Source organism: Atta cephalotes, assembly GCF_000143395.1.
Source record: "Atta cephalotes unplaced genomic scaffold scaffold00010, whole genome shotgun sequence".
In the NCBI taxonomy this organism is placed as follows: Eukaryota; Metazoa; Arthropoda; class Insecta; order Hymenoptera; family Formicidae; genus Atta; species Atta cephalotes.
Window position 1 is genome coordinate 2,700,160 of NW_012130074.1, and position 18,699 is coordinate 2,718,858.

Genomic DNA, 18,699 nt, shown 5'->3' on the forward strand with positions numbered 1-18,699 from the left:
AATAATATATGATATATATATATATATATATATATATATATATATATATATAGATAGCGATTTAAGTAAATAAAAGTTAATACTAGTTTATAAATATTCTAAAGTAAGAAAAACGAAGAACCATACTCTACAATAATGGACACGACCCATGCCTCTTCTGAAATTAATCAAATTTGACCAAAAGCGGCGTCCTTCTAGTGGAAGTAAATCTCCGAAATAAACTAAAGCGATCATTAATACCCCAAGTGCACACACTATCATCATCGCAATCGCAAATAATTGTAACATTAAGCCTGAAAGCACGAATATTAGTGATCATAAAATTATTATGGTAAAATCAAACGAGGCAAGTAGAAAGAAATAGCAATGCTAAAGAAATTTGACAAATTCATCATTCAAATATAAAACACTAATGAAACTGCATACTAATGACTTTTCTGATTTTAATTATCTTGACATATGTTGTGAAGGTTCTAAATGATTTTCAGATTTAAATCGCTTGTTTATTAAAAAAAGAATTGAATAATATAATGATATATTTAACTCGTTTACCATATTTTGCATGGAAAGTTAGAAATCCATGTGGAATCTCGCTTCGCGTGGAAAATTGTAAACCTATACAAAGCGAAGCGTTCCACATGTGTTTACAACTACTAATTTGCAGGTTCTTTATCTTAAATATGCAGTTTTATTAAAACAATTTTATATTGTAATATTTTACAGTATAAAATAATTCGATAAACATTTACAAATAAAAAAATGAATGATTTTGTTTCTTCCGGTTTATCGTTTTTCTCAATTATAAAATAAAAATCTTATCACTGCCTCGGCCTGTTCTATTAAATTCAATGTTAATGTAATAAATATCGCATTTAAAATCTAATATTACGAAAGCATTGTTGTTTACCAGGACTTATAGGATGAAGTAATTTCTTGCAGAGCAATGCATTTTCATGAGATGCATTTCGAGAATTGGCATATTTCACACAGATCACTTCGGTGTGCCACTCGAATTCCGCACTGCATTGTGATTCCTGGATTCATGAAAAAGAAAAAAGTAATATCGAATCGAATAAAAATTAACATTCGCTCAATATAAATTTTACTCGGTACTGATAATTCAGAAACCGATATGACAATCTTATCCATCTCAGTCGTGAATAAATATATATTTTATACTTATTATACGATCACACACAGATAGATTAAAAATATAACCGAGAAAAAAACGGTACATCGAATGAATTATTAAGAAAATAGAACATATTTTTTTCTATTTCAATTATGAAGAATTATGAAAATTTGTTCCCAATAAATATTTTTAGGAATTTCAATCGTAATATATAAGAAATAAAAACATGCTGATATACATTATATCTAATATATAAGCTTGATTTAATTTACTAATTAATGTCTAGATAGATAATATTAGTTTCTCAAGAAATATAAAAATTTATATGTAATAATTTTTGCATTTTTAAAACACTTATGTCTTCAGTATTTCTAATTATCTTATACAAATATATACAACAGTTTCATTAATGTTATATCATATACAAGAGATTTTAATGATATGAACGATAATAAAAATATTCTTATAACATCGCTACTGTTCCTCTTCTATTGTCTGCCTATTCTTATCAAGCTTATTAATATTATCAAGATTTACGCCGAATATATTTCGTGTTTCATCAAATAGATAAGTAGTAACTGGATAAAAAAAATGCCAATTTAGAAAAAATTATTTAAAAGAAAAAAGTGCAAAATAGCAAGCATAAAAATATCTATTAAATAAAAAAAAAGATCTTTATATATTTTATAAACAAAAATGCACACTCGCGCACAATATAGATAATATATAAAAGTAATTAATTATAGCTTTTATCCATATTTAAAAATTATTTTATTATATTATATAATTATTATTGGTTTCTATTTAAGTTGTTCAAACTTAAATAGAAACCTAATGTTTCTATTTACAAACATCTATTTTCAAACTGATGTTGTAACGCGATTCCATAAATACGATTCACGTTTAGAAGTTTATGATATTTCAGGTGTACATCTCTTTCATATATCGGTGAGATTAGTTAAAACAAGACGGAACATGAATGATTAAGTGAGAGGCAGAACAGAAAGAGTACAAGTGGGGATGAAGTGAAGAGAGAAAGAGAGGAAGAGAAGGAAAGAAGGGGACAACAACAGGCACAATCAGTCGGAGTACTTAGAGTCAGTCGGTACCGGACTGCGTGGTCGAAAGCTCGGATTGGTGGTAATGTCTCAGTGACAGTTTCGATGAGTCAAGTCGGGATTCTCTTTAGAACTATTCGCCTATAGTTGTAATCATCTTCTTATATGCTTAATATTTAGAATTAATATTGGAGAGCGAAAATGCAATAAAGTGTCATTAAAATGAACGAATTTTTTTCTTATTAATTGCGTGTAGATCACGTGTCATACGCACATTGTAATATGAAAAGTATATGTATACCCGTTTGTGATATCTGTATGTGACATCATTGTTGGTAATAATCGCCACTATCGCTCGATAGAGAAAAGCAAACAAAATAGGCAGCACGCGAGGTTCCCACAAATGATCTAACGTAGTCCACCATATTGCTGTAAGTAAATGTATGTAATGTACAGACGTCATTTCCGTGAAACCGGTTCAGGCACCGCCTTATGAACGATCGTCCTCAGGATCGGATCTTGCTTTTTCATCGACCTTTAGCAAGTCCAGAAAAAGAAACGCAAATATTCTGTAATGCTGATTAAACAATCGCTTGTAGATCAATTGGATTCGTTTTATAAAAATTAAATATTCAATAATAACTACGTTCATCAGAATGTTCAGCATGTTTGCAATTATTAAAAATTTTTTTTGCGTTGATTGACGGTTTACTTGGCGCTACAAATATTTCGAGGCATTTGATAACCAATCGAAAGAAAGAATTTCACTAATTGACCAATCAAAATATTTCGAAATATTTGTAGCATTAAGTAAACGGTAATCTAAATCATAATTTTAGATCTAAAAAAAATTGTTGTTGTTCTTCAGTGAAAAAAACTTCCAATAGTTGCGAAAAATGTTCTGCTAGACGTCAATCTTTTTTCTTTGTATTTTTAATTTTGGTTAATCTACGAGATACAAATAAAAATAAACCTGCTTCGACTAATGTGATTTACGCGGTTTAGAATATAATAAATGTTCCTTCTTTGCATTTTTAATTTAGGTAATCTATGAGGCGGTCAATTGAAGCATGAACAATGTTGCATCTTCTAAAAGAACTTTATTGCAAAGAAGACATGCTACATCCCACAATCGTTCTCCGTCCGCCTCATAGATTACTTAAATTAAAAAATGCAAAGAAGAAACATTTATTATAACTTAAACTGCAAAATTCATGTTAAACGAAGATTAAACGAAGAAGATTATTTTTATTTGTATTTCATATAGAATAACCAAAATTACAAATTCAAAGAAAGATTTTCTGTATTCAATTGTGTAAATAATGTTAGACGAAACAGATTTATTTTTATTTGTATCTCTCGTGAAAATAAAAATCTTATAAAGTTTGCCGCTAAAATTTTGCTGACTAAAGCATCTGCTTAAAAGGAAAGCTAAAAAGAATACGTAAAATTACATGCACAACAATTCTAAAAGTTAATATGTTTATAATAAAAATAAATAATAAGATTTAAATGGAAATTTTTTGTATAAGTTTTAATTTAATAGATTTAAAAACAAGAAAGAAGCTCCCAATGTAACTCATATGTATTTTTGTATGTTCACTTATAAATTTTACATCTATATAATTTTACTTCTTTTAGAGTGTATAATATTGGGTAAATCAGGCCCTGTTTCCATGACGTAAACAACATTCATTCGTGTAGGAATATGTCAAGGACGATACACATACAAGTTGTACATCGTTTCATCGATCGAGTAAACCGACCGAAGCAGAATATGCCATTTTGTTTTTCTTTCTTTTTTTCTACTCGTCGTAGTCATTGATGTAAGATAAATCGACGGGATTCCACGCTCAATTTCCCCACGTAGCAAGTTTAATTATTATCATGCTGGGTATTAACACGTTTCGGGGAATGCTCCGGCATAGACACGCAGTGTTACACGTCTAGATCCTGGTATTTATATAACACGAGTATAACTGAAAACTGAAATTTATCCAAGATACGAGCAGTGAAAGTAAAAAAAGAGAGCATCATATCGTGATATAATTGTCGCCCATGAACTTTGGATTGACGTGTCTATCGATCTTTTTTTCTTCATGTTGATAACTAGTGAAATTATGATATCTTGAACATTAAACTGTTGAATATGCTAAATTGTCGTAAGTACATGCGAATAATTTCCGATAAAAAGAAAAAAGTGAAATTAGTATATAAATCGCGTCAGAGTAAAACAAAAAAATGTTTCACATTAATTTTATATAATTATTTTTATGTAACATTGTATACATATAATCGGACTGGCCAGGGCGACTAATCGGCGATCGCCTTGGTCGGCCGGCCCTGAAAAGGGCCCAATAAAACCAGTGACAAAAAAAAATCAGTCACGGAAACTATCCAATGACTTTGAGCTCTAGGAGGGCTTATATAAAGAAATTACAAAAAATCCCAAGATTAAAAAAATTGATGCATTTGTTTTTTAATCAAATAAAATGAAATTTTATACAAATTGGAATTATTGCATTAAAAATAAAACGTGCATATGTGCGTATTTTGTACACGTTATCGTGTGGTGTAGGAAAAAATGATGTGGTCTATATCTTAAAAACAGATTGAAATCTCTATTGAGTAGAAATATTTTTAATATTCATTATAATTGATGTTCGTTGAGAAAAATATTATTCGACAATGGCGAAAAGGATCACATAATTGATGAAATAGCAGAAAAGTAAAGAATTGAAAAGAAAATTGTTAGTTTAATGTTATCATAAAACCAAATTGTAACTTTAATTCATTCTGTGATATAATATGAAATTATAATAGATATGATTGGTTTTGATATTATGTATAATTTATACATATATAGAGAGTAAGTATAAAGATATTTATTTATAATAATTAAAAAGTATTCATGTACACGTCTATTTTATTTTTATTTCAACTTTACTAAGTTCCTAAACATTACTCACTGCACATTATATTAATAAGTGCCTGAAATATAAGTTGTTAGCAATATTACGCACTATTTACTTTTGATTATAACCTTTATATTGCTAATGGAGTAATTATATGTATAGATCGCATTAAATTTGATTAAATATTACCGATGCAAATAAGTATATACAGTTATATATAATTTTATACAAGAGGGGGGAGGGGGGACGTGATATTTTGTCGACGAGGACCCAAAGATGAGCCAATCCGACGCTGTATACATACTCGTATAAAATGAAGAGAGGAAATTAGGAAATGTCAAAATGAAAGAGGAAATATCATAGTATGTAAAAGATCACGCTTTATCATTAATACTAGGGATATTCGAAAAATATCCGATATTATCCGGCACTTTTTTACTATCCGATTAGATTGCTGGATATCATTAGTATCCGGGAATATATCCGGTTGAAATTTGATATAATTAAATTGTTGATTTTTTTCTTATATAAATGTTCTAGAAATAAGTATGCATATTTATTTATAAGTATGCATTATTATTTTTTTGATGCTGTAATATGCTATACATTGTTGCAAAATTATAATCTTTTTCTCTATAAGTTTTTTTTTTACTTTCTCCGAATCCGGTCGGATATTCGAGTCGAAGAAATCGCTTTCTTGGATATTCAATGTTATGTTACATTTCGGATATCCGATATCCGGTATCCGATAATTTTACAATCCGGTGCATCCCTAATTAATTCCGATAACATCTTTTGCGTAGAAAAAAAAACCGCTTCAAAATTTACATTGATCCAATTCGCCTTGATCTACCTTAAAGTAAATATTGTTAAAAGTTAACGTCAGAGACCGATAATAAAACTGTTTTTTTAACTTTTTTCGCTTTTTGCATAAAGTCGATCGGTTTGAACTCCATTATCGGTTATACTTTAATTGTGGAAAAGGATTTCTAAATTTATCAATATGTAAAGGCAGTAGAAAAGTATTTATACAACAAATAATCGCATTTAGATAAAATAGACCATTTTAGAATTCCTTAAGTTTCAGATAAATATCTATACAGCATAGAAAATTGCAGAAACATTGCAGAATAATTTCACTAAAACAATATTGCATGGTTGTGAAACATTGCTGAATCATTGCTGCAATATTGCAATAATATTAAGATATTCGTTTTTTTTTTGTTATATTACAACGAAATTGCAATGTAATGCAGTTGAATAAATTTTTTATGAAGACTTTAAATGAAAACTATTTTCTGTATATCTCACTTCTGTACATATAACTTTAATTTTTCTACAAATCGCATTTCTAGTGATATGTGCTTTCCAAACAACTTTTTATGATAAAAATATTCCAATAAATTATTATTAATTCTCTAATAAGTATTATTAATTCTGAAGGATAAATTTATTTGTAAGAATAAAGCATGTATGTGCGTGCCCCGAACAAGCTATAAATATTATCCACATTAACATAATAATTAAAAAGAATCACTACGATATAGTTAATATAATAATACGGTCGCTTGGTAGTTAATTCATGATGAAGCGACTGTATTATTATATTAATCATGATTCTTTTTAATTCGAAATCACTCCGAGTCAACTGAAATCGATTAAAAAATGACGAAATATGAAATTTATCAATAAAATTCGGGCGCTGGTTTAGTCTCACGTTCATATTAGACATAAATACATCATCACATAATTAATATCGATCATATAATTTCGATAAATCGTTTTCAGCAGCTTAATTGCTTATTGTCTTATCCGATAATGATACATTGATTGCATCCAAACTCGATACTATACAATTTTTTTATTTCGTATTTAAAATAAATATAAAACTTATGGCACATTCGATAGACTGTACTAATATGCACTATGTGAACTTCTTCGACGCCACGCATTCGGGTTGTGCGCACTGTATTAGTGTGTATTAGTGTGTTCAAGTTGCCGTATTCGGCAAATGAAAACTGAGTACCCAGTATAATGCTGAATTTGTATTCGGATCAACCGAATAAACCGAACGAGTTCAAGAAATGTTGCACTGACATTTTTGTCAATGTTTCTGGAATATTACAGGCATATTACTGATATTTTGCATATTATTAATTTATATTTCTGTAATATCTCTGCAATGTTACATTGCAATCTATAATATTGCAACATTGCAATATTGCTTCAATCTTCTGTGCTATATGGGAATAAGTCATTGAAGTTTCTTCAAAGAAAGCGAAACATTTTCTTATATGAAATAAAATAAAAAATTCGAAATTTCTCTTCCATTCTCTTTCCAAAATTTCTTAAAAGAAATCAATGCAGATAAAAGAAAGAAACTATGTTGAAACTAATGAGAATTAATAATGAGCATGAATTTTGAATATTCGTTAATAAATAAATATCTTAAGAAATTGTTTAACTTTATTTCCAACTTAGCTTGATAGGAATTGATGATTTTTTTTATTTAATAGTTAAACATGCAATAAATAAAATTATATCAATAAAAAACTTAACGAAACTCTACCAATAAAAGTTGTATCTTCCTTCGCAATCGTCGCACCACTTTGACCTTCAACATTCTTGGAATCGTTGAAAATGTCGTGGTAAAGCAAATGTCAGAAAGATCCGTCAAATTGTTCAATATCCGATGTTACAAAAATCAATGGATAAAATTTCGATATATTATTTTTTATTTTTTATTTTTATTTTTTAGATATATTATTTGCGTTTAAATACGTGGTTTAAAGAATATAAATATTACACCGGTTATCGAGTCTATCAGTGACATATGAATACATTTCATACATTTAATAGAATGTTCTCAACCAATCGTGTATTGTAATTTCTTTAATAATATAAATGTAATCTAAGGAAAAACTGCATTCAAAAATATTTCGTAGAATAATCTTTTGAGAGATAATAATCACAACTGCACTGATAGTGTATCGTTTTCACACGTTCTTGATACTAGTTTCATAGGATTACTTAAGATAAGATACTAGTTTCATAGGACTAGTTACTTAAGATAAATCGAACAGCATATATGTACGCACATATACACTGTTAAATCTATAGGGACAAATTTAATTTAACGTGAGTCGTCATTGCTCCTATTCAATCTTATCATTATTTTGTACTAAAACAATGGTTATATTTGACATTATATAGTGTTAACTTGAGAATATAGAGTCACGATATAGTGTCAAATTTAATTATCGTTTTGGTAAAAAATAATGATATATTTAGGAGCAATGGCGACTAAACTTAGATTGAATTTGACTCTATAAATTTAACAGTGTACATGAAAAAGAAAAGGTACGCATGTACATTTACAAATCTGTAATAAATTTTCAATAATTTCTTTAAATAATTTTCAACTAAAAAATTATTTAAATATTTATATTGATTGCGTTATTTAATAAATAATAAAATGATATTTAATAAATAATAAATAGATAATGATTACCTTACATATTCATATATTTTATATTAATGTATGCTGATTAAAATTCTTCACGGACACAAACCCTCAAATATCTTAGTTTTTGTTCTGGGACTTTTGAAAAGTCTTTATATTTTATATTAAAAAAAATCGATAATAAAATATATATAAAATATATATAAAATATAAATTCTTTTTACTACATTTATACATGTATCAATAATATGTTTATGATTTTAGTTTTTCCAATTTCATTTTCAGAATTACTCGGAATGAATGACGTGGACATAATTTGAGCGCCTCATTTCTTTGAGATGCTTGATTTACATAAGTCCTTTTGTTTCTCACGAACAGAATGCTTGATTTTCATGCTTATTTGCCTTTTTAAAAATCTTAACATGCTTCTTGGAATTAGAAAATAAAATACAGCGTTTTTCACAATGTTTTATATCGTAATAGTTTTCGAAATATTGAAAAATATACTTTTTTCGTGATATTATGTCCGACAGTTTTTTCCGGGACGTATATGTATACAGTATAATTCATGATGTATTATACACAAGGAACGAAAGCTCATTACTTGTAACAAAGTTACAATTACAAATTATTTTTTTAGTAACTTTACTAACTATATTATTTTTTTTTGATAACTATAACGGTAACGTAGTTACACTTTTTTGGTAATGGTAACGAATTTTACAGTTACTTTTATTGTTATTTTGCACACGATTTTGGACATGATTTTGAACACGATTCGGTTGGACACAAGCTATTCATATCGCTTGAGCCTAAAAAGCCTCTAAGCACGCCCGTTATGATTAGTGATCATTAATTCTAAAAAAGTAATGAAAAGATACGTTCTCAAGTAACGGTAATTTTAATGAGTTTACTTTTAAAAATCAGTAACTATTATAGTAACGGTAACTTGTTACTTTTTCTACTTGGTAAAGAGTAACTGTAACTTGTTTCAAAAGTAATTTCAAAAAGTAATTTTCCATTCCTTTATTATTCATAACATAATGTTAATAAAAAAGTAAAGTTAACTAATGTTAAAAAGATTTATTTTTCCGTACAAGATGTGATAATCTTCTGAAAGTTTTGAAACAAAAACTAAGGTATTTGAAGATTTGTGCCTGTGAGAACTTTTAATTAGCTTGACAAAAGAATATGTTTTTAAAATTAAAGGTTTTGAAATATTTTATATGTACACTGTTCAAAAAAATTATAGCATAGATAAGTTGTGTGCAAAAATTGATCATAACTTTGAAATTTCGTTCTCAGACTAATTTTTATTATTGACTTCTCTCTTTGGACTTAACATGATGATTCTCATCTTTGAATGAGGATTTAGTTATATTGTATAATATCATGACAATACTCTTATGGATATAGTGTGTCATGCTTATGATTATGACATTACTATAATTACAATATTCCATTTTTTAATTGCGGTTAGATTATTAGATTATTGTATTGTGACTGAAGAAGACTCTGTGAGTCGAAACGTTTTAATGTATAAGAATTGATTGATATTGTATCTCAAACATATATTTTTTTATTGTAATCTAACAATTTTTATACTTGTTTTTGATCATTATATCTTTTTTGTTTTACTTTAAAGTTATTTTTGATTTTTGATATATTACCGATATTACCTGCATTACCAAATATGTACTACGAGATTGCTGAATGGATTTTGTACGTTTCTGCGTGTGTGTAGATTTTGCACATCGTGTTCCTGTATGTAAATTTCAATTACACGCATGTTGTCTCCGCATTGCTCGATTACTTCTTGCAGTCGATTTCTCATATTAATGCAGACTCTAATTTCTTCCTGCAGAATGTCATTCTAGATTTGTACTAGATAATGGGTTATACAGTAAGAGATTTGGCAAGACAACCTGTCAATCTCAAAAATTTATCATAATTTATCCAGTATAAATCTGAAATAACATTCCGCAGAAAGAAATTAAGGTCTGCATTAATATGAGGAATAGACTGTAATTGAGCAACGCGTTATTGAAATTTACGCAGAAACACGATGTGCAATCTACACACACGCAAAAACGTGTAAAAATCCATTCAACAATCTCGTCGTGGTGCATACCCGATAATATAGATAATGACGGTAGTATATGTAAAAAATACAAGGGTAACTTTAAAGTGTTGTAACTGCGAAAAAAAATCACAATGACTCGTTTTTTCTTTTTAAATTAAAGCGGAAAATTCGAACTTTATGCCGCTGCAAATGGCATTTCCCAAAAAAAAACTTTACAAAGTCCGTGCATTCCGTCAAACTTTGTAATTTTCAATATGACAAACACACCCTATTTTTGAAAGTTATAGTAGCAGGGGTGCATCAAATTTAAAATTAAAATTAATTAAAATCTGACCATAATGTCTTAAAATAGAGATTTCAAACTTTAATTAAAAAAAAAAACGTTTTCTTATGATAATTTTTCGCAAAATTATCGTTAGTCAAAGTTAGTCAATTTTTGCCTACAATTTTTCTATACCATAATTTTTTTAAGCATTGTACAATACAACCTGTGTTTATATATGTACACTTCTCTGCTTATAAGCCTCAAAATAATTGATCTCTCACTTCAGCTTAAATTAATTTCCATCGATAAAAACGAATTTATATATATGTAACTATTTCCGTGTTGTAAAGCAATTACCTACAATTCTACGAAGAGATTATTTGCATAAATGCATAACGACTTACATGAACGTAGATTTACCCAATACTATACAGTTTGATGTCTTTTTTAACGAGCAGTAAATAAAAACCTAACCATGAATATATGATTACTGTTAATTACTAATAAATTACGATAAACTTCGAAGAAACAGGTTCATAATAGTTTTTTTACTATTCACGAGAGAAACGATTATTGCAAATTAAAATATAATAAATAATAAGTATGTAATTATATATCATAAATAACTTCGTGTCAAAAGTTTTACCGATTTTCTATTGTTTAATTCAAATAAAATGCCATATTTTTTACAATACATACGAAATGTAGTTTCTTTCTTGTTTATACTTTATGTGCTTACGTTAAGAGATGCTATATAAATATGTTTCGTAATAAACGTATTTTCATCGAGATCCCGGATTAGGAAAATACTAAGAATCGTGACTTAGTCTTTTATTATGATAGTTTGTAATTACTTCTTCTAAAATACATTAAGAAATCTTCTATGAATCTTATCAGTTGATCTTCTACTATGATAATGCAATTTTTATTCTTAGTAAAAATTTTAAAATTTATTAGTTTTGAATTATATAGAATTATAGAAGCACAAAAGACCACATATTTTTAATCATTCATCTTTTTGAAGTTTTATAATTTTTATGCAGAAAGAACAGAACAGTCCCAAAAGTATATAACAATATATAACATTTTAACTATAAACACTAATTAAAATCGAATTAAGCTGCAATATTTTACAGTGCAAGTGATTTTTTTCGTAAAGAATTTAATAAGAGAATAAAAATGTAGAAAAAAAATTATTTTTCTCTTACTATTGCTATACTTAGCTACGCATTTTCTTTCATATTACAATATCAAATTAAAAAAAACTATTTAGCTATAACATCATATAAATAAAATTTAATATGTTGTAAAATTAAATATGTTCAATATCAAATAATTATATTTTCTTATACATATAAAAAAAATTTATACACGCCTAGATATAAATTTACATTTATATTTAGGCATATATAAATTTATATTTTAATTATAATTTTTATTTCGTATGATATGACATATAAGAAAAAAATAATTAATATGTATATGAGAGTATGGCAATTATAAAAGAGTATAAGAAGCTTATCTCAAAAAGAGGAAGTGTTACACTTATCTAACCCACGATGCTTCCGATTTTCACAATATCATGTTCGACATTTATAGCTTAAAAATAAATGAAAACTGAAAGTAAATTGTAATAATAACAAAATAATATATAGCAACAAAAATAATATATAACAAATAATATATAAATGTATCTTTAAATTTGTTTAAATATAGATATCAGAATAAGGGCATTGCCGAAGAAACTATATACTTGAAAGATGATCATTCATCGTGAAACATGGTTTTTAACATTGGCTATTATTCTGGATAGCATTTCCGCTCTTTATTGTCCAATGAATCAAGCATGCATTTGTCAACCAAATTACAATGGAGGAATCGAGATAAACTGTCTAATGAAGAATGATTCTTCGTTTATCGTGAATATTCAACCAGATGAATATATAAAAGTATGTCACGAACGTTCTGCATTTGCCAAATAGTAGCAAAGATCTGTATATCAATAATCAACATGACTCAACAGTTAAATTAATAGATTAAATAAATAGAATTAAAAATTCGTCTCAATAAATTAAAGAGTTTATATATACTCGAGAATTTGGACACAGATCACAAATTGATTGGTAACCAGCGATATTACAAAATAAAGATTTAAAATTCTTCATGACTCTTTTTCATATTAAATAAAGTGTCTTATTTTCTTTTTAATCAATCGTTCAATAGATACATGAATCCAAAATTTGAAAGGAAACATATAAATTTACGAATATTCATTATTAATATATTTTCTATTACATTTTGCTTTAGAGGTTTTCCAAAAATATTTGGAAGCATAATGTCACTTAAATTCTTGACAAATTTATAAATCTTTATACTATATTGTTATCCTAATGTCCATCCATCAGATTAGAGATTGAGATTAAGATTTAACTCGATCGAGTTTATTAAATTTCTTGATCTTTCTAATATTTCTTTTTTCTGATTATTTAAATTCAATCTCAATTTTAATCTCTAGTTTGATACAAGAACATTTTCATAATTTTCTATGCTATTTTCTGATATATTTTTTTTAATTAATCAGTTTGCATTAATAGATATTTTTTTCTCATACAGATCGAATGTATTAATTCACCAGAATGGTCAGATTTCAATCTGGAAGTATCATCTTTAATGAAGAATGAGAGTATTAAGTCAATATATTTCTCTATGTGTGATTTACCGACCAACAAAAGTTTGGGTGAAATCACACGAACGCTAGGAGCTACCGAAGTGAACAAATTAATCTTTCAATCATATAAGAATTTGAGCTTCGCCCTGGTTAAGCATCATTTGGACGACTTCGAGAATTTGAAGTCTCTGATCTTATCGAGCAATAACGTGACCTATATGGATAAAGATCTATTAGCTGGTCTAGTCAACTTAACGGGACTTAATTTGCGTGATAATAATTTACATCTAGTTGCCGGAGTTTTCAACTATACCCCTGGATTAGAGTGGATCGAATTGGGCGACAATGCTCTGCGATCAATAGAACTGGGCACATTTGACAATCTGAAAAATCTGACGTTGCTTAATCTGTGGAAAAATCATTTAACAGAGCCTCAATCGGGAATTTTTGATGAACTTATCGCTCTGAAGAGCCTCGATCTCAACGGGAATAACATGGTTAAGTTACCGGATGATATTTTTGCGAAGCTCGAAAATCTAGAGGTTCTCAACTTATCTCGAAACAATTTCACACATTTACCGAGAAATCTGTTACAAAATAATACGAAGCTACATACTGTCTCTCTGTTTGACAACAAGAGAAATATGACAACCTTACCAAATAAATTTTTTGCTAATCTAACGGAATTAAAAGTGTTAAAATTAAGGAAAAATGGATTTGTTACACTACCAGAAGATCTTTTTTGGGGATGCACTTCGCTAACTAATATCACTTTGGAACGAAATTATCTTCAAACTTTACCTGTGCACATATTCCGTGATTTAAAGAAACTCGAAAAATTGGAACTGAATTTTAATGATCTTGAAACATTGCCTGATAATATTTTCTCTAACACCAATCGATTAGTAAACTTAGATTTATCAAAAAATCGAATTACTTCCATTTCCGGGTATGTTTAAATCACTGTTATTATATTTATATGAATAATGATTGCTTATGTTTTTCACATATTTTTATCAATACATAATTCTTTACAGGTATCTATTCAACGGATTGAATGCTTTAAAGGAATTAAATATGGAAGAAAATCAGCTGATGACAATTTCTGGCCACAGTTTCAGTTTCTTAAAAGCATTGAAAATTGCCAAGTTTTCTAACAATTATCTTACGTTAGAAGATTCTTATCACGAATATCCTGATCCATTTGGATCGAAATCGCCTTTTTACGATTGTGTGTCATTAGAGGAATTATATTTAGCTAATAATAATATTTCAAAAATATTTAGCGATTGGATTTTGAGCGACTTAGGACTTCGAAAATTAGATCTTAAATATAACAATATATCTTTAATAAGAGTGAGTAAAAGTATGGAAAAAAATCACCTTTAAAATTAAAATAAACACATTTGAGATATTTGATTTATAAGACAATAAAATATGTAACATTACTTCTTTTTTTCAGGCTGAAGATTTGCAATTTGTGTCACGTGACATTGAAGTGGATTTGACTCATAATAAAATAGAGCATATCTTTTTACGCAGTGCTGAACAAATAGTGAGTTATCAGGAGGATATTCATGATGCGAAAATATTAGTAAATGACAATCCATTACATTGTGATTGCGGATTATATGACTTCCTACGTTATATCGAAGGCAAAATGCATCCCAACGTTCCAAATTATTTTCAAATAATACCAGGAAATTTAAGTTGCCAAAGCCCAAAGGACTTAGAGAACGAACCTGTTACAAATTTAAAATCTGAATCATTAACATGTATAGTAGAGGATTCTAATGTGTGTCCTGAAAAGTGCACTTGTTTAGTAAGACCTGAAGGTAGTGCGTTTATATTTGATTGCTCTAACAAAAACTTGAGTAGTGTGCCAAACGATATAAAAAACCTGGTAGTTTCTTTCAATTCGAACTGAATTTTTCTGGCAACCGATTAACTCATATGCCAAATTTGAAAGCAATGGGACTTGAACCAGTGAAGAAGCTTATTTTATCTCATAACAACATTGATGAAATTTCCCTAGATGGATTATCCAGCACAATACAGGTGCACAAATTTACAATCTTTTATTTAGATGGTAAAATATTTTATTGATAAAAAAGAATGAAAAAATTTAGTACAATTATTCATATATATAAAAATGTTTAAAAAATGTTCAATTAATAAAGTGTGCAGATCAATTTTTTCAAATCATTCTATACGTAATTATAAAGTAATGATAAAAAAAAGATATTGGAATTGCACTTTAATTAAAATATCAAATTCTATTTTAGGTTTTGGAACTACATAATAACAACGTATCAAAAATACATCCTGATGTGTTAGAATTCCTGAAACAATCAATGAATTTAACTCGATTGACATTACACGAAAACCCATGGGAATGCGATTGCAACGCTAAAGATTTTCGAAATTTCATTCAAACGAATTTAGTGACGATGCCTGATCTACTTAAAGTAAAGTGTCCGGGAAAGAATACTTCTGTATCGGAAATGACCGTCACTGATTTTTGTCCATTGCATACGACAAGGATTATCGGTATTAGTGTAGCAATTTCTTTTATTGGCTTTCTTATCGGTTTCTTTGGATTACTCTATTACAAATACCAACGGCAAATTAAAGTATGGTTTTTCGTCCACCAATGGTGCTTATGGTTCGTAACCGAAGAGGAGTTGGATAAAGAAAAAATATATGACGCGTTCGTGAGTTACTCGCACAAGGATCATGACTTTGTCGTGGACGAATTGGTGTCTAAATTGGAGAATGGCCCAATGTCATTCAAGCTGTGCCTTCATTATCGGGATTGGGTAGCGGGCGAGTGGATACCAGCGAATATTGCTAGCTCCGTAGAAAATTCCAGACGGACGATAGTCGTGCTGTCACCGAATTTCTTAGAGAGTATCTGGGGAAGAATGGAATTTCGGGCTGCCCACAGTCAAGCGTTAAGCGAAGGTCGGGCGCGAGTAATATTAATTCTTTATGGTGATATCGGACCCACTGATAACTTGGATCCAGAACTGAAGGCATACATAAATATGAATACGTATGTCAAATGGGGAGATCCTTGGTTTTGGAACAAATTGAGATACGCGCTGCCACATGAACCCAAATTTGCAAAGAACAGTATCGCCGGAAAGAAAATCTTTGAAAATCATCAACTATGTATTCAAACGGACAGAGATAAAAAGGAGCTCACTTATCCAATTGTAATTCCTGAGACTCCACCAAGCACTACACCGCCAGCTGACACACTTAAAAAGTTCATCTGTGATAAAGGATCGGAGGAACAATTGTTTTTAAACGATTGCGTGCGAGAATCGTATAAGTTGAACGGAAACGTCCCAATCATTCTCTCACCCGAACATTTAATGAAACACGATAATGAAGAATGTCTTGTCTGATAGCACGAAAGTAGAAGTATGAAAAATATTAATTAGAGATCATTTATAAATCCATCTTTGATATATGCAATGTTAATGTCAAGTTTTGATATATTTTTTTTTTTTTAAGAAGGCTTGATCTTAATTTAGAATCTTCAAATGAAACGATTAGATAATGATACAAACTTAAGAAAGCGAAAAAAGCAGAGAAAAATAAGCGATGTGCAATTGACTGATGTTAGAGTAAACTTAATAGATACATAAATAATACTAACATATTTTAGTGATTCCTATATAATATTAATATATTTTAGCGATTCCTAAATTAAATAATTTTCAGAAATAACTCATTCAAATAATTTGATAAAATATTATCACTATCAATATATTACTATCAATCATTGTTTATCAATTGTTGTTTTAAAGTATATTGTAACAACTTTTACTGTATTACTATTAATCTAAATTTTCAAGAAATATCTAATAATGTTTGTTTCTCCTGTGATAGGAGGAATAAACATTACTCCTATTAGTTGTTTAAGATTTCAAAATAAAATTTTTGTAAATTATTACAAATTAGCTTCAATTACGCAAACGTTATATAATATTGTAAAATGTTTATTCCTCTCGTAAATGTATCTGTAATATGTTATAGTTTTTCATGCAATATTTTATGACTAATTTAAGATATATTAAAAAATATAGCTTTTATAAGAAAATACTCAAGGATTATTTTATATATTGTGATACAACTTAATTTAATCATAAAATATATTGTATAATGCAATATTATAATTAAAAAAATAGTTCATATAAGATGTTTCCTGTATCTTTTATTAGCATTAATTTTTAAGAATAATTATTTCATCGAGTTTTTTAAATAATGATATATGATTTAAGAATAGGATATATTCTATATAAGTTGAAATTATTAGAGTCCGAAGAAACTTTTGCCGAAACTAAACCGAAATACTCGGCTACATGTCAATTTCAATCGAAACCGAAATCGAAATCAAAATTTAAAAATAGAAATCCTATAAAGATTCTATATATATAGACATACACATATACATCACATACTTTTTCTTCAAATATCATAATTTAGTGAAAAACAATTAAATTTCGACCAAAATCGAAAATCAAAATTTCGGTTGTGTCAATTTTGGCCAAAGAATATAAGTACTTCTTCATAAATCACAATTTAATTATTGAAATAATAATTACACATATTGAAATTAATACTTATGAAGAAAAGCTATATGGTTTCAATCGAAACTGATACGTAACGAATATTTATTTTCAGTTGTGGCAAAAGTTTTGGTCAGATTCTAGAAATTATTAAAACAGTACCTGACAAAAGTTAATTGTACTTTAGAAAATGCTGTCAATGCATCAGGATATGCAAACACATATAGTATAAAGTATCCTGTTTTTTAATGCATTCTTTTATGTCTCCATTTTTTTAATCAATGTGACATATAGTTGTTCTTACAGAGAGATCAAAGCATGTATAATTTTTCAATTTATTATTCAATTATTTTATAAGAACTTTAAAAATAAAAAATGTACTTTATGATGTAAAAAGATAAGTAGAACTGTATGACAAATCAATATAAAAGTATTGCAAATATATGATAATCTTTTTATAATTTGTTATATTTATAAAGAAATTTGTAACGTGCCGTATATTGTGTGCATATAACACATAAAAATCTGAGAAGAA

The 18,699-nt window shown here is 28.1% G+C and overlaps 2 protein-coding genes across 2 annotated transcripts in view; one reads left to right on the top strand and one right to left on the bottom strand.

The window, feature by feature from the left end:
- Positions 1-87: 87 nt before the first annotated feature.
- LOC105627861 (cation-independent mannose-6-phosphate receptor) overlaps positions 88-18,699 on the bottom strand; it is a 24,394-nt gene continuing 5,782 nt past the window's right edge. Inside the window, exons 14-15 of the mRNA XM_012209137.1 lie at positions 908-1,034; positions 88-293 (exon numbers count right to left, since the gene is read on the bottom strand). Coding sequence (XP_012064527.1) covers positions 88-293; positions 908-1,034 — 333 coding nt within the window. The remainder of the gene's footprint in view (positions 294-907; positions 1,035-18,699) is intronic.
- Positions 12,677-16,997, top strand: LOC105627715 (protein toll). The gene is given in 6 exon segments (XM_012208994.1): positions 12,677-12,865; positions 13,530-14,533; positions 14,622-14,940; positions 15,047-15,473; positions 15,476-15,642; positions 15,870-16,997. Coding segments are annotated over 6 exon segments (3,234 nt in total).